Here is a 17,734-nt window from a genome sequence, read left to right as displayed (position 1 = left end):
TCTTCTTCAGAAAACCCAAACCTTCTCCTGCATCGCAGCCTCTGGTGCCTCAAAGACCTGCCCCACCTCCACCTCTTTAACCAATCAGGAGTTTCCTAAAGACACCTGGACGACAGCACTTCACCTCCCGCCCCTCTTCATCTTTAAGCTGAGGCTCCGCCCACTCAGAGCCAGCACTGACCGCGAACTGGACTGAAACATCGGTGAACAGACATGAACAGGAACAGCGACAGCTGCTGTGTTTTTATACAAACTGAACGCCATCAGGTGACTTTACCTGTAACACAACCGGCCAATCAGAACGCAGAGACATTCATTCACTCATACTTTCAGCCGTTGGATGATAATAATGTTCTACCTGTCAGTTAGCATGCTAGGTAGCTAATGGTTATTATTTCCAACTCTGAGAACATCCAAACAGAAAATCATCCCAAAAGAAATGCACACCGTTCTACTTCGTTTATCTTCATTTTGGGATTCTACTGAAGCAAATCTGCATTATTTAGGTATTTTCCATGTCCACATATATCCCCAAGTCTTTATCTAGCCTTAAAGTTCATCCTGTTCCTGTCTCTTTAAGACCCCCCCTCCCTGAGAGCCCTCTTTCTTCTGATTGGTTAACGCCGTTATCTGCCGTCAGTCAGAGATTGACTCTAAAAAGGAAACTGATACAATGTTTTCGTATGAGTGTTGAATTTTCATCATTTTCTTTTAACTTTTGTTCAGATTTAATATAAAAAATCACATTTACGGATCTGTAATCTGAGAAAAGTTCATTTTAAGTAAAACAGGCAGAATCACTTCTAAATATTATCTAAAAAAATGTGATATTTCTTAAAGAGAATTAAATTAGAAAAAGCATTAAACCTGCAGACGTACTGGGATGAGTCTGTAGGTCGTCTGTAATTCCCCGTTTCATAGGCAGTCGGCCCCCGTGGCCTCCAGTGACTGACCAATCAGGACAAGGGAACTTCCTAAAGAAACAGAAGCTTCACGTAAAGGACCAACCTGAGATGAATGAGAAAAGTTTGAAGAAAGTTATTCTGCTGCTTTTTCAGAATAATACACACCTGCGTTCTGATTGGTTGACTTAACTTCCTGTCTTAGAGACGCGACATACAAGGCAGTGAAAGACGTAGCTACTTAAAACCACCTGAATCATGCACTGTAAGCTCCTACAGGTGTATAAGGAAGCAGAACTCCTCTCTCACTCTGATTGGCTGCTTAGCACTGACAGGGGGCGGGGCTTGAAAGCACTGGTGTCATCTGATTGCCCTGGCCCTCTTCTCAGCCTTGTCATAGGAATGTAACGCAGCCCTGCTGCAGCGTGAAGGTGTGTTTGGTCTTCATCACCTGAGTCCACGCCTCCTGTCCCCAGCTGTGGACACATTCAGGATGCCTCGCGTGGTTTCATCACAGAGAACATTTCTGGGATGTTTCCCGACCCAGCGGGGGTTTTTACTCACCAGAAAACAAAGTTCTAGCTTCTGTTAGCTGGTGGGCTGCACGTTGTCTCCTAGTTCACTGTTCGGGGACTTTTTGCACAGAGGGACTTCTCTCTTAGGGCTAACTTTCTGCCATTTTATCGTTTTCATGAACAACCAATCATGTTCCTGACATGAGTGCTCAGCCTGAGAGCTGCCGAGACACTGGGGTCCAGTCAGACGTCAGCAGCTCGTTTTACAGGTAGAATAGGAAAGTCCTGTACAGGTGTCATGTTGACACTCAAACCAGCGTTGAATGTAGGACCGCTTTGTTCAGTCTCCCACCACACCACCAAATTTTCTATCCACATAAAACAATATTTAATGTTTTATTCTCACTTATCAGGCTGTGTAAATTAAGAATATTTAATATGCTGATGTTAATATGAGGTTTATATTGCTCATTTCATGAACCGATCAGACCAGATGATTTTATCTCAGACGTGTCCTGATACATAAATCCTGTAAGAGCTTTTTGCGTCTGATTGATGTACAACAGCATCCTTCAAAGAGAACATCTTAGTGAGGTGCTGAGATGTTTCAGAGATCAGAGACACAAGTTAACAAGCCGCTGGTTTGAGTCCAAACATGAGATCATTGGAAGCAGATTGGTTCTTTCAGATGATGCTTCTGGTTTGAGGATGTGCATGTGTGTGGATTTAAGAGCAGTTTGGCGTCACAGTGAAGCCCAGAAACCAACAGGAGAGTTCAGGCCTGGTTCCTCCCAACCTGAACACAGTCCAGGTTTAAGTTTCTGTTTCATCCACTTCCTCATTATTTGCCCAAATTAAATAACTCCAAGAAATGACGATGTAAGGAACAGATTAAAATGGGAAGCAGAAAATTGACTTGGCTGGATGATATCAACCAACCACAGCCAGTATTTCATTTTCATTTGAAGTAAATTTACATAACAGTGCTGCAGTATTTCACGCTGCCTCTTCCAATAACACGATTAGCCTGCTATGACGTTAGGGTTAGTGGGGAGCCTGTGAGGTAAAACTCAGGGCAAAAGAACCTGTTTAAGACACAAGGATGCAGACTGTATGAGTTCACTTTAGCAACGCAGCCTCGTCACCCTCTTTGTTACAGAAATGATTTTATATAGGATATTTTGTTTTTTCTGATGTAATTGTGTGTGTGTGTGTGTGTGTGTGTGTGTGTGTGTGTATTCTGCAGATAATTTTCTGTGTGTGTCACTATGAAAGCAACTTTCAGACAACACAGATCTCTGACATGAAATTATGGACAGTAAAAGGCTTCCGGCGTGCTGCACAGGAACAGTTTCACGTTGTTATGGCAACAATAAAGATGCACGGCCCAAACGTATGCTGCGTTCAGGTGCTGCCTGCTATAAAAACCTTGCCTGGAAGACCAAACTCTGGGCACTTCTTCAACATCACATGGTAATTTAATAAAGTTTATTCAAACTGACTGTGATTGTGTTAGAATCAATAAAGACAGAATCCACGCCAAACCAAATGCTCAAATTTTTATTTACAATTGGTAATTTTGTTTTTATGAGACAGAAGCAAATGTAGTCCTCATCAGGAACGATTTAAGAAAATTTTATTTTCTTTGTCTTTTTCAGTACAGCCTGCCTTCTTTCAGAACGGCTGCTTCTTGTCTATAGCTTTACGACACAACACTGGTTCAGTCTCCTGAGATGTTTTTTTTCTGATTTCATAATTCAAATGACTTAACAAAGGAAAAAATACTTCTGAAACTGGCCTGGACTGAAAAAAGGATGGAAATTAGAAAATGTCCAAAGAAAAAACAGTCAGAGAACCATTGATCAACACTACTTTAAAAAATATTGTAATTCATAGCATTATATATAATAAACTGAACTATGAAGAATATAAATCTGCATAAAATTAATTTGTATTTCCTATTTAGTCATTATTTTTCTTGTTTTTATGGACAGAAGAGCACATTTTAAAATTTTTTCACTTTACCGTTTTTAGAAATATTTTGGATCTTTTAAACATGAAATTTTGAAACGGAAAATAGGCATTTTGTCCATCCATCCATCTTCTACCACTTATCCGGGGTTGGGTCGCGGGGGCAGCAGCCTAAGCAGGAATACCCAGACTTCCCTCTCCCCAGCCACATTTGCCAACTCTGCGGGGGGGATCCCGAGGCGTTCCCAGGCCAGCCGAGAGATATAATCCCTCCAGCGTGTCCTGGGTCTTCCCCGGGGTCTCCTCCCAGAGGGATGTGCCTGGAACACCTCGCCAGGGAAGTCCAGGAGGCATCCTGACCAGATGCCCGAGCCACCTCAACTGGTTCCTCTCGATGCGGAGGAGCACCGGCTCTACTCTGATCTCCTCCCGGATGACCGAGCTCCTCACCCTATCTCTAAGGGAGAGCCCGGCCACCCTGCGGAGGAAACTCATTGCAGGAGCTTTTTGACCACCTCAGCGTCTTCAGCCCCAGAGATAGGAGAGTCCACCCCTGAGACCCCCAGCTCTGCTTCCTCATCGGATGATGTGTTGGTAGGATTGAGGAGGTCTTCGAAGTATTCCCTCCACCGACCCACAACGTCCTGAGTTGAGGTCTGCAGCTCCCCATCTCCGCTGTACACAGTGTTGACGGAGCACTGCTTCCTCCTCCTGAACCGCCGGATGGTGGACCAGAATCGCCTCGAAGCCTTCCGGAAGTCTTTCTCCATGGCCAAGAAGGCCCGATAGGACTCCTTCTTCAGCTTGACAGCATCCCTCACTGCTGGTGTCCACCAACGAGTCCTGGGATTACCGCCACGACAGGCACCAACGACCTTGCAGCCACAGCTCCGGCTGGCCGCCTCAGCAATAGAGGCACGGAACACAGCCCATTCGGACTCAATGTCCCCCGCCTCACTCGGGACATGTTTGAAGCTCTGCTGAAGGCGGGAGTTGAAGCTCGCTCTGACAGGGGACTCAGTTAGACGTTCCCAGCAGACCCTTACAACACATTTGGGCCTGCCAGATCTGACCGGCTTCCTCCCCCACCATCTGAGCCAACTCACCACCAGGTGGTGATCAGTTGAAGCTCCGCCCCCCTCTTCAGCCGAATGTCCAAGGCATGTGGCCGCAGGTCCGACGATACGACTACAAAATCGATCATCGAACTGCGGCCCAGGGAATCCTGATGCCAGGTGTACATATGGACACTCTTATGTTGGAACATTGTGTTCGTTGTGGACAATCCATGACTAGCACAGAAGTCCAACAACAAAACACCATTTGGGTTTGGGGTGGCGGGGAACCATGCCTCCCAATCACTCCCCTTCCCTCAGCAGAACAATGGAGTGGCCAGAAGGAGCACCCTCCAACACTCCCTCCAAGGACTCCAGAAAGGGTGGGTATTCTGAACTGCTGTTCGGTGCATAAGCACAGACAACAGTCAGGACCCATCCCCCCACCCGAAAATGGAGGGAAACTACCCTTTCATCCACCGGGGTAAACCCCAACGTGCAGGCACCAAGCTGGGGGCTGATGAGAATGCCCACACCTGCTCGGCGCCTCTCACCATGAGCAACTCCAGAGTGGAAGAAAGTCCAGCCCCTCTCGAGGTTTCTGGTTCCAGGGCCCAAGCTATGTGTCGAGGTGAGTCCAACTATATCTAGTCGGAACCGCTCAACCTCACACACAAGCTCAGGCTCGTTCCCCACCGGAGAGGTGACATGCCACGTCCCTAGAGCCAGCTTCTGCAGCCGGGGATCGGACCGCCAGGGTCCCCGCCCCTTGCTGCCGCCCAGCTCACATTGCACCCGACCCCTACGACTCCTCCCGCAGATGGTGAGCCCACGGAAGGTGGGGCCCATGTAACCCTTTCATGCGGAGCCCGACCGGGCCCCACGGACAAAGGCCCGGCCAGCAGACGCTCGCTCTCGTTCCCCACCCCCAGGCCTGGCTCCAGAGGGGGGTCCCTGTGACTCGTGTCCGGGCAAGGGAACATTTATGCCCATGGTTGTATTCATCATAGGGGTCTTTGAGCCATACTTAGTCTGGTCCCTCCTCTAGACACCTATTTGCATGGGTGACCATACCAGGGGCATAAAACTCCCAACAACGTAGCTGCTAGGATCTTCGGGACACACAAACCCCTCCACTACGATAACGTGACGGCTCAGGAAGGGGTAGGTATTTTGTGTAAAATATATATAAATAAAATGATAAAGCATGATGCTTTAGAAAAGTACACAATAAGCTCCGCCCCAATCTGCTCTGCGTGATGACGTCAGTGCCGGCCTCGGCTCCACGAAGCTTCGCCCCAATCTGCTCTGCGTGATGACGTCAGTGCCGGCCTCGGCTCCACGCTCCGCGCCCTAAGCGGTCATCATTAACCGGGAGAGGCGAAGGGCATCCGGGATATCAACCGTGTGTGGAGGCGCTGAGACGCTTCTGGAGGTCAGTAACCGGATAAGGCTTGCGTGACGCGAGCTGAAGATCTGGCGGTATATAGTGTCACTGAGATGGATTCCAATTTGACTTCAGAAACATTTATAAATTAGTCCTGCGGAATGTGACAAAACCTGCTAGCATGCTAGGCTAGCCGCGTGCGAGCTAACAGCCCGTTCAAACTGACGTTATGTGAGCGAGGTCACCTGTTAAAACGCAGTTTCACCTGGCTCTACTCGTCAAATGTACATGTTTAACAGCGAAATTAGCTGTCTAAGACCCAGGTAGCTCGGTGTTGTTGGAATCAGTTTAATAATGAGCCAAACGAGCCATTACAAGCAGTTTAGTGCAGCTAGCCGGCTAATTACGTAACCTGAAGCGTTAGCTGTAAGTACTTCAAGAAACAACGAGACCAACTCCGCCAATTCTCGGGTTTAGTATTTAAATCTCTCAGCGGGGCTTGTTTTACACTGTTTTGGTAAAGCAAGCATTAATTTTCGGGAACTCATGACTCGTGAAAGGACACAGTGACAGGCAGCAGCTTTAGCCAATCCTGGCGTTGGTAGGACTGTTTCTGGGCGGGACATGTCCCAGGCAGCCAATCAGGACGCCAGGTGGGCGGGTGCTGGGCGGTTCCTGGCGGGGCTGAGGAAGGAGAGGAGCAGGCAGGGAGTGGAGCCCCAACAAGGTCAAAACACAGAAACTACGGCTGAGGGAACACACCGACACGGAGCGGAGGTTCCCTGGACCTAACACACTGGGGAGAACCGGGGCACATTTCTGGAGTCTGATCCAGAGCTGTGGGAAGCAGCTTCTAAACTTACGCTGGCTGTCTGTCTGCACAGTTCAGGCAAAAAACCAGCCACAACAGCTATGTCTTTATACGATTAGATTAATGACAATCTGCACAGTTCCTGATAGTTTAGGTGCAGTAGCAACCAGAGGTACAGTAAGTCCCTGCACCCTCTCCTCCTCCTCCTCCTCCTCCTCCTCCTCCCACTTTCACTGACCTCTTCACCACAGCTGTCAAGTTAATCCACAGACATGAACAGTCTAGTCTGCAAATGGTTATTACCAGCTCCAACTGGTTATTATCAATTTTTAAAGTAAGCAGCCAGTTCGTTTACATGCACAGTTAACATGGCTCTTTGAGGTTCCTCCTGTATTTTTTGGCATTATTGTGGCAAAATGAAAACGCTGCCTCCCTCTGTGTGTCCGGCTGCTTGAATAAACTTTATTAACCCTTAAAACTCCACTAGATCTCTGAGTGCTACCAATTATATCATCATCAGTGTCTCAGGAATGTCAGTGTGTAACTTTGTTATAAATATCAGACCCTCCAGCTTATCTCCGGAGGTTCTCCAGCGTTTCTATCCGTCCAGGAGGTTTACAATCCAGACACAACATGTAGTGTTTATTCAGAGACTTTAGATGGTAAATCCACCATTATTTATCACGTCTTCATCACCATCACGACCATGTTGCTAAGAGACCTCTATGTTCACCTGGACATGATGATGAAGACACTTCCTGTCAGACTTTCCACCAATCAGAGATCTTAAACTGACGGGAACGTCCAATCAGGAGCAGCCAAAGATCAACAAGTGATGGGCCAAGAAGACGTTTGGGATGCAGCTGAGGTGGAGGTGTTTTTTCCTACAAAGTTCTGATAGTAATAACTTCTGTTTTCTTTCTGGTTGCTCTTTATGCAGCTTTATATATTCATACATTCATTTGACATTATTTTAGCCTCAGAATCTGACAGCTGAGGCTTAAAACACGACGTCTGCACGGAAACACGACGTCTGCACGGAAACACGACGTCTGCAGGCTGACTGGGATTAAAAGGCTTCAGCTTCTACATGCTGGTTTGTTAAAAATGAACCTAAATGGACCAAAAGTTGAAACGTATCTAAGTTCTAAAGGTTAATCTGTATGCGATGCGTTCAGTGAGGAATGAAAGCTTGGATGCTGTAATCACGTTTGCAGCGACACACTTCTTCTTTCTAAAACGCTTGTCAGCATTTTAGACTAGATTGCTGTTAAAGACACATGACACAACTTTCTGACTGTAAAACTCCGCGTCTTGGACTTGTTTGATGACACAGTGACATCTATCATGTGCATGTGCGTCCCGAGGCTGAGAGACTTTTACACCTGGGACGTGACGTTGCAGCAGACTTTCACTTCATGGTATAAGAACAATCTGACTGAACACACAACGCTGATGATTCAGCAAAGAAACCCAGGAAAATTAAAAGAGACAAAACAAGAGTCATGGTAATATGGTCTTCTGCTGGCTGGAGATATCTAACAGATCAGGCAGGATGCAGGATGGAGGCTGGGTTAGCTGTCGATAAGGGGGCGTGGCGGGAAAATGGCAGAAGTCCTGCAACGTGTCTAACATTTAAACAAAGGTTTTTCTAAAGACAGAAAACGATCATCTGGTTTCTTCATGTGGAAGTGGGAACATACGTCAGGCTACACCAACAGGCTAATTATTTGATCTAAAAGAGGCAATTAGGCCAAGAGGTTATTATTTTATCTGTGAAATGTGAACACACACCTAATTTTAGATGAGAATAATCTTCCAGAACCAGGACTTTGTCAGAAGCCATGTGATGGAAGCTACGAGCTGACACGCAGCAGCAACGCTGCAGCTGATGCTGTTCAGTCAGCTCTCCATGTTCTCTGGCTTGCAGTTGATCCATCTGTTTTATCTTCAGATGTTTATCTCGATCCTGTCTTCATGTCACATTGGTTTTCTGTTCTTCCTGTTTCTGTCCTGCAGGGCCAGAAAAATAGTTTGTTTTCAGAACGTTTTTACTGAAAATAAGGTCCTTAAAGACTGGAAACGTAAATTTGTCCTGATACAAAAAGGACTGAAGACACAAGGAGCCATCAGAGGTGTGTCCGGGGTTTGCAGGAAGATGTGAGGAGTAAAGCTGGCTCCGATGGGAGGAATAACAAATTATAAATCAGTTCAAGTAAAAATGTCCTGATAGCCTTTAAAAGCATCAGAGTCGTGCTGCGTTCAGGGTTCTGGAAGATTCCTGGGATGAATACCATGCAGAGTGTTGTGAACCAGTAAAAAGCCCCTGATACTTCATGTGAGGGCGAGTTCAGGACCAGTTTCCGTTCAGTCCTTTGTTCCAGATCGCATTGTTCTGAATGTTTTGTGTTAATAAAGTTTATTTCCAGGCTGCAGAGAATTAAATGATGTTTGTAAAACACCTGCTGCTGACAGAACAGAAACGATCTTCTGGTTTCCTCTCTAACACACCGTCTCTCTCTCTCCCTCAGTGGTCGTGAGGTTCCCCCCCCCCCCCCCCCGTCCAGGGACCGACCCCGGTGGAGTTTCCTACCGTCATTGTGAGGTTGAGGACGTCCGGCCCTTCGGACTGACCGCCACCACCGCGTGTGTGTGAGACTTTAAGGACTGCTTATGCACCGTTTAAGGACTTGTGCGGCGCGGTTGCGTCCGCTCACCGCCTCTCAGGCGGCTCAGACTGTCGGCCAGCAGCGGCCAACCACAGGCCCCTCCACAGGCGCCACAAGGACGTTTCAGCCAATCAGGTGCTACTCGGCGCCTGTGGCCTCAGAGCCGTTCCTGAACGGGACGAGCTCCAACTACGTGGAGGAGATGTACTACGCCTGGTTGGAGAATCCCAAAAGTGTTCACAAGGTGAGCAAAGCGGGAAGTCCCGCCTGGTCTGGAGGGGCGGGGTCAGGTCTCAGGTGAGCCGTCGGACGCTGTCCCACCTGGTGTGGAGGGACGGGGTCAGGTCTCAGGTGAGCCGTCGGACGCTGTCCCACCTGGTGCAAGGGGGCGGGGTCAGGTCTCAGGTGAGCCGTCGGACGCTGTCCCACCTGGTGCAAGGGGGCGGGGTCAGGTCTCAGGTGAGCCGTCGGACGCTGTCCCACCTGGTGTGGAGGGACGGGGTCAGGTCTCAGGTGAGCCGTCGGACGCTGTCCCACCTGGTGTGGAGGGACGGGGTCAGGTCTCAGGTGAGCCGTCGGACGCTGTCCCACCTGGTGTGGAGGGACGGGGTCAGGTCTGAGGTGAGCCGTCGGACGCTGTCCCACCTGGTGTGGAGGGGCGGGGTCAGGTCTCAGGTGAGCCGTCGGACGCTGTCCCACCTGGTGTGGAGGGACGGGGTCAGGTCTCAGGTGAGCCGTCGGACGCTGTCCCACCTGGTGTGGAGGGGCGGGGTCAGGTCTCAGGTGAGCCGTCGGACGCTGTCCCACCTGGTGTGGAGGGGCGGGGTCAGGTCTCAGGTGAGCCGTCGGACGCTGTCCCACCTGGTGTGGAGGACGGGGTCAGGTCTCAGGTGAGCCGTCGGACGCTGTCCCACCTGGTGTGGAGGGGCGGGGTCAGGTCTCAGGTGAGCCGTCGGACGCTGTCCCACCTGGTGTGGAGGACGGGGTCAGGTCTCAGGTGAGCCGTCGGACGCTGTCCCACCTGGTGTGGAGGGGCGGGGTCAGGTCTCAGGTGAGCCGTCGGACGCTGTCCCACCTGGTGTGGAGGGGCGGGGTCAGGTCTCAGGTGAGCCGTCGGACGCTGTCCCACCTGGTGTGGAGGGACGGGGTCAGGTCTCAGGTGAGCCGTCGGACGCTGTCCCACCTGGTGTGGAGGGACGGGGTCAGGTCTCAGGTGAGCCGTCGGACGCTGTCCCACCTAGTGTGGAGGGACGGGGTCAGGGCTCAGGTGAGCCGTCGGACGCTGTCCCACCTGGTGTGGAGGGACGGGGTCAGGTCTCAGGTGAGCCGTCGGACGCTGTCCCACCTGGTGTGGAGGGACGGGGTCAGGTCTCAGGTGAGCCGTCGGACGCTGTCCCACCTGGTGTGGAGGGACGGGGTCAGGTCTCAGGTGAGCCGTCGGACGCTGTCCCACCTGGTGTGGAGGGACGGGGTCAGGGCTCAGGTGAGCCGTCGGACGCTGTCCCACCTGGTGTGGAGGGACGGGGTCAGGTCTCAGGTGAGCCGTCGGACGCTGTCCCACCTGGTATGGAGGGGCGGGGTCAGGTCTCAGGTGAGCCGTCGGACGCTGTCCCACCTGGTGTGGAGGGGCGGGGTCAGGTTTCAGGTGAGCCGTCAGGGCGGGTCAATCCTGAACACAGCCTGATGATCTTACATGTTGCTAAATTCAGCAAAGAAAACAATGACATGTTCCACTAAAACACCCAACATACATGTTCCATGTACAAACCAACATGCCTGAATCGTCCAGAGAGAGATCGTTTTCATTCATAGCAGTGTGTTTAGAAACACACTGCGTTAAGTTGGATAGTCACGACCGAAGTAGTCCTACAGCTAGACAAAACGTTAGATCCTCTTGTCCTTCCGCAGGAAGCAGCAATGCTAACATGTAGCATGGCAGCAATGCTAGCATGTAGCATGGCAGCAATGCTAGCATGTAGCATGGCAGCAATGCTAGCATGTAGTGTAGCAGCAATGCTAGCATGTAGTGTAGCAGCAATGCTGACATGTAGCATGGCAGCAATGCTAATATGTAGCATGGCAGCAATGCTGACATGTAGTGTACCAGCAATGCTGACATGTAGCGTACCAGCAATGCTGACATGTAGCGTACCAGCAATGCTGACATGTAGCGTACCAGCAATGCTGACATGTAGCGTAGCAGCAATGCTGACATGTAGCGTACCAGCAATGCTGACATGTAGCGTAGCAGCAATGCTGACATGTAGCGTAGCAGCAATGCTGACATGTAGCATAGCAGCAATGCTGACATGTAGCGTAGCAGCAATGCTGACATGTAGCGTAGCAGCAATGCTGACATGTAGCGTAGCAGCAATGCTGACATGTAGCGTAGCAGCAATGCTGACATGTAGCGTAGCAGCAATGCTGACATGTAGCGTAGCAGCAATGCTGACATGTAGCGTAGCAGCAATGCTGACATGTAGCATGGCATGTGATGGGAGAAACTCAGCTAAAAGAACACAGATCAATCTCCAAGCAGAGAAAATGAGAACGTAGAGCTTTTCTAACTCACCCGTTTAAAAGTAATTTAATCTCGAAGTTCGGCATATTTAGGGGCGTGTCCTTTTGACTGACAGGTACCCGATCTCCCGCTTCAAGTCAGAAGAACGTAGAAAAACCGCGGTTTTTAGCCGGTTAACAACGTGACTTAGCTTTAGCCCGCTTACCGCCGTTAGCTGGTTAGCTCCTGTTATCTCCTGTTATCTCCGGGTTAGCTCTTAGCTACAGAAAGCTCAGAGTTCGCTCGATGTCAATCATCCACCATGACGCTCACAGCCCCCCTCTCAGCTCCACCTCTTTGATCATATTTGTATTTTCCGGGTGAGACAACACGCATGCCCCTGCCAAGATGGTGATGGTACAAACCGCCCACCGAGCTTCAATTCAGCTCTTCAGAAACCTACGAGTGACGTCACGGAGGCTCCGCCCACCTTTAATATACAGTTAGGGTCTCATCCCCGTGGAACGGAACCTCTGGCAGCTAGCAGCCACAATCACTTGTCTTTACAAAAATGTTTAGTGAGTATTTAGTAAACATCAGGTAGGGATGTTCAGTCTGAGTGGAACTGGTGTTTTTCTCGCCCATCATGGAGCGATGCAGCTATTTCTATGTCTGAGACAGTTTCTTCCGAGTGACGTCAACACTCACTGGAAGTTTGAGCAAGTTCGCTGATGGACTGCTGACAGATGTAACCTCTGAGCTTCTGCCAGCCTCAGCGAACACGCCGTCTGTCACACGTTCTGAGTAACTTTCCAGTTCACCTCCTCTGATCTCAGTGTTGGGAAACTCTCCTGCAGCTGTCTCATACTTTAAAGTTTGTTCCTGTCCAGCTGCCATCCATAAAGCTTTGGTCCTTCAGCTTGTGGTTCTGGGTCATGCTTGTTTTCCTGTAAACGTGTGTTCTGTTGGTGGTAAAAGCGACGTGAGCCTAACGGTTTGTGTCAGAATCGGGTTTATATTTCTGAATACGAACCGTCGGAGCTGGTCTGTCTTGAGCCGGAACGTGTTGTATTCAACGTAACGTCGATCAGGTGTGTTCTCATCCAAGACTTCATCAGAAGTACAAGCGTCGGCGTCAGTGTTCAGTCTGAACTCCAACAACGTGCCAGTCTTCACTGAGGAGTTAAATAAAGCTAACTATGTCCACAGTTAGCTTCACTGAGGAGTTAAATAAAGCTAACTATGTCCACAGTTAGACACTCTCTGAACCGCTTAGTTCCATTAAGGGTCACGGGGAAGCTGGAGTCCATCCCAGCAGTCACTGGGTGAGAGGCAGGTCCACCTGGACAGGTCACCGGTCCATCACAGAGAGGCAGACAACCATTTTCTCTCACACACACACACACACACACACACACACACACACAGCTGGGGATAATTTAGAGCAACCAGTTAACCTAACATGCACGTGTTTGTCCACAGATGGAGCGAAATGATCTATTTACAACCTTTATTTATATGTAAACAACAACAGACAGCAGTAAAGAATATTTACATGTAAATAAGTTGGAAGATGTTTTAAAGGGGTGCTATGATGGTATTTGGAGTTTTCTGAGCTTTCTACAGTGTTACAGTGTTGAATCCTCATCAGACATGTGAACAACACTGTTTTTTATCACCTAAACGCATGTTTGAGTTTGAGTTTGAGTTGCAGCACGCTCTCCGTTCGGTTTCCATGGCAACGAAAAATGCGTCGTTTTAGAGAGTTTTTTCTACGTGGAAATCCTTGTGACGTCCCGGGGGATAAGGTTCGGTGATTGGTTACCTTCTACTGTTTAACAAGGGCATGTACAAATACATCAGGCGGGTGGAAAACGTGGGATAAAGTTATTTCCAACGATGGCTGGTGAGTTTACCAAAGAGAGACATCCTGCTGCATTCGTTGCTGTGGGTTGCTGTTTTCCACTTCGTTTTCAGGCTCTGATTCAGGTTCCAACATGTAGGGTTGTATGCTATGTGTTGACATTGTATTTTGTTTTTTGTATTTGTATTTTGTAATTCAGATTAAATTCTGGGGAAATAATTCCTCACACTTGATATTTACGCTGAGGCCATGAAGCCGAGCCAGCTGCTGGCGACCAGAACCGCCCGCTGGACCCAGCAACGCTCATGTGTTTCAGTGATACGAGCTGTAAAGGACAGCCAGCTAATAATAGCTCCCAGAGGCCGGGTCACATGACAGACCTATTTTCCTGCTGAAGCTGAGCGAAGGCCGCCATCTTGCTCTTAAACCTGAACCAGAACGTGGGCCAGGTCGGGATTAGACTGAGCAGGATTAATGTTTGGAAAGGAGGCTGAAACGGGTCTGAATAAAAAGAAATGGCAGATCTGCATGTAGCCGTTAGACCATCTCGCCTCTGTAACGTCCCCACAGTGTTTTCACCGGATCCATGGATGATCTGGGTCAGAAACCGGGTCATGATCTCTGAACACGCAGGTTAAATCCTGTGTGTGCGGGTCACTCAGGTGTCATGTTGCCTGTCGCTATAGTTATGTCACCGTGACCTTGTTAGCTTAGCGTGTTCATTGCAGGCATTCACATGGTTCTGACTTGTTTCTGTCAGGTCTGACATGAAACAGCTCTGCTTCTGGCTTCCAAAGCAACGCCACCCAGCTCCTGTCTCCCTTCACTCCTTCATCCAGAGCTACACTCCCTCCTCCCAGTTCCACCAGTAAGACGCCTAGCCTCACCACCACTACGTGGAGCTACACCACAAGCTGGACCTGCCAAACTCGTCCTCGTCGGGTTTTAACAGCAAGCTAAAGACTCGGCTGTTAAATGAGCATTCCTGCTTTTAGTTTCACTCTTCTGCTTGTCAGAGGACCTGGAGAACGCGGTCCAGTTCTTTGCTACAAACCAGCACTGAGTAAGCTGCGTAGCGTGGCAACACCTGGACCAACTGGACTCCCACCAGTCTGACCAGTATCTGTCCACGACGTCCTCTACTGTCTGATTTCTTCCTTGTGTTGTTCTCACTCAGATGTAAGTGGCTTCAGAGAAAACCGTCTGCTTCATGACTGTAGGGTAGAGTAGAGTAAACACCAGGAGGAAAATAGACCTACACCGACCAGTCTGCTCTGGGAAGTCCAGACTGGTCCTACTGGGGAAGAAGTTAAGTTGATGTCCAGATTAAATTCAGATCTAAGGGCGGTTTTGGGTTTATTATTATCTGTTGGGAAGCTGCTAAAATCAAACAGGAATCCAGCTGGTCTCCATGAACTGGCGGGACTCCAGCTCCAGCACTCCTGCACAGTCCTGCAGGTATTTCCCTGCTCCAACACACCTTACTCATGTTATTAAGTTACTGTGTAGAACTTCTTTGGCTGCTGGATGTATGTCCTTGGAGTCAGGTGTGCTGAAGCAGGACTGTGGGTCTCCAGGACCGAGCCTGGACACCCCAGCATGAACTGGTCTGAAGTGGAGTCACCAGATGGGGTGATAGAGGACACACTACAGCTTTTTGGAGCTCAGTACAACTGCTGGAGATCCACAGGAGGGAGATTGAGAGCTCTTCTTCCACAATTAATTTCATTTCTGCGATATAAAATCTGCAGGAGCTCAGATTAACAGCTGCAGACTCATTTTACTCTGGCTACCTCAGCGTGAGTCTGAAAGTCCCCTGTAAACCTGACAAACCTAGACCAGAGGAAACCTGGATGATGGTGAGATGGACAAGCATCTGAGGACTTCCAGCACTTTTCCGTCTCTTCGTTTATGTGAAAGCATGTTGGAAAAAGTTGCTCAGAACAAAGAAACAAACCAAAAATATTGTTTTCATTTAGTCTGATCAGCTGAGATGAAGCAGAGTTAAGCGACGTGTCTGAGGACACGATGGACTCCTTCCAGAAGCTTCCTCAGATCAGTGATGTTCTCAGTCAGCCAGGTCGGTCATCTGGAGCAGCAACAAACCTAATGGGAAGCTTAGGAACTGTACTAGGAACCAGGAAGACAGAAGATGTCGAGAAAATACGTGAAAGCAGACGGACAGAAGCCGGAGTCCATGTGTGATGAAGAAGAGGAAAGCATCACTATCAGCTGATCTGAAGAAAAGCAGCTGATTGAGGCTGAAGATGAGTCATCAACCCATGCTGGAGTCCAGTTCTGGTCCAGGAAGACATGGAAACCAGCAGATCTCCACCATCACTGATGGTCTGGCAGACATGGAGGTCAGGACCTCGACTGGAGATGTCCTCCCTCTGCCTGTCAGGAGCGATTCTGCGCTCGTTATGGTGGTGATGACGATGGTGAATGTTTACAAACGTGTTCTGTTCCTACTGCCTCATTAATGTCTTCATCTTGTGGCTCTAACCAGGCCTGTCGCAATAAGCCAATTAATCGCACGATAAGAAAAAATGTGCGCGATAAGTTTGCTGGACACAATAATTTTCATTTTTCTTTCTTTTCTCTCTTGAGTTCCACATTTAAGACATTAAATCAACACAGCAACACAACAAGCTTCTATCTGAACCTAAAACACAACCATCATCTGCAGTTTTCCCAGCTGTGAAACAAAAGACCTGAACAACCAGGCTAGCTCCATCTTCCCGACAGTCCACCATCACTGCGGTGTTTAACCTACAGATTAAACACAACCAGGACAACATGGCGTGCTCTCAGACTGCCTGGGTGGTGAAGCCATTATGCCCTTTAATGTTGTTAAAAAGGTGACATTTTGAAAAATGTTGCAAACATTTCACAGCCAGTATGAGTCACCTGGATGAACATTCATGTTATAAACGGCATTTCCACAACTTTACAACGACATGAAAAATTAAGTTTTACCATTCCACCTCTGGTCCAGTCCACACATGTTCCCCTGTACGACCACCGGCGATGTAACTGTGTTACATGGTGTTTACAGACCAGATGTTCCAGATAACCACGTTGCCAAAACCACAGGAGAAATCCTGATCTGTTTCAGCAGACTGGAGACTGGATGGGTCTAGTCTGCACATCCAGATAAATGTTCTGTAGAAAGTAAAAGGTGTACTTGAATTATTAAGGCATGGTTGTTATTTTAGTTAAAATGGTCTCAAAATGTCAACACTAATCGCTCGGCGCAATATTATCGTTTATTGCAATAATTTCTGAAACAATTAATCACATGGCAGAATCTGTTAGCCTGACAGACCGACTTTAAGCTTCCAGATGTCAGCTTGTAGATGGTCTCACTCTTCCTCCTCCTCTTCCTCTCGTCCAGTCCTGGGATGTGTTTTTCCGGAACGCCAACGCCGGAGCCCCTCCTGGCACCGCCTATCAGTCTCCTCTGGGTCTGTCTGCGGCGTCGGCCCTGGTCGCCCCTCAGCTGTCCTCGCTGGTCGGAGCTCAGCCCAATGTGGAGAAGCTGGTGGAGGATCACCTGGCTGTGCAGTCCCTCATCAGAGCTTACCAGGTACACACACACACACACACACACACACACACACACACACACTCAGCTCATTAGTATGTAGTAATTATTTCCTGAGCATGTCGTGGATGTCGACATGAAGCAACAAAGAAACCCGATTTAAAGGTTAACAGTCCGACTTCTGACCCAGACTTGGTTCTTTCTGCATCTCCGTGACGGGAAGCAGCTGCAGGGACTCAGCGAGTCAGAACCAGTTGGTCCAGTTCTGGTCTGAGCAGCTCTAACCTTCATCAGTTGAACCTTGCAAAGAAACTTCAGGAAGCTTCTACAGGACCTTTACCAGTTGTTTTCAGTCCAGATGATCCACCTTGCTTCAACAAAGCTGATGTCCGGGTTCTGGGAAGGCTCGGTCCTTCCACCCTGTCCAGTCCAGTAGCGTAGCATGCAGAGCAGCAGTCTGTGTGCCTCATTGAGCCAGACATGCATGTCATACATGTGGCTGCCTTTCATAAC

At 48.9% G+C, this 17,734-nt stretch overlaps 2 protein-coding genes across 4 annotated transcripts in view; both read left to right on the top strand.

Moving 5' to 3' along the window:
- adam9a (ADAM metallopeptidase domain 9a) overlaps positions 1 to 3,140 on the top strand; it is a 45,492-nt gene extending 42,352 nt beyond the window's left edge. The window contains exon 24 of the mRNA XM_079250992.1: positions 11 to 3,140. Within this exon, the coding sequence (XP_079107118.1) occupies positions 11 to 80 (70 nt within the window). The 3' untranslated portion in view covers positions 81 to 3,140. The remainder of the gene's footprint in view (positions 1 to 10) is intronic.
- Positions 3,141 to 5,762: 2,622 nt separating this feature from the next.
- Positions 5,763 to 17,734, top strand: part of ogdha (oxoglutarate dehydrogenase a) — a 33,643-nt gene continuing 21,671 nt past the window's right edge. For all 3 annotated transcript variants that reach the window (XM_079252109.1, XM_079252108.1, XM_079252110.1), the window contains exons 1-3: positions 5,763 to 5,878; positions 9,173 to 9,554; positions 17,072 to 17,263. In XM_079252109.1, coding sequence (XP_079108235.1) covers positions 9,315 to 9,554; positions 17,072 to 17,263 — 432 coding nt within the window. In that variant the 5' untranslated portion in view covers positions 5,763 to 5,878; positions 9,173 to 9,314. The remainder of the gene's footprint in view (positions 5,879 to 9,172; positions 9,555 to 17,071; positions 17,264 to 17,734) is intronic.

The sequence above is a fragment of the Telmatherina bonti genome, assembly GCF_933228915.1.
Source record: "Telmatherina bonti genome assembly, chromosome: 13".
Classification (NCBI taxonomy): Eukaryota; Metazoa; Chordata; class Actinopteri; order Atheriniformes; family Telmatherinidae; genus Telmatherina; species Telmatherina bonti.
Note: the sequence above shows the minus strand (reverse complement) of the source record. Positions and strands in the feature narration are given on the sequence as shown.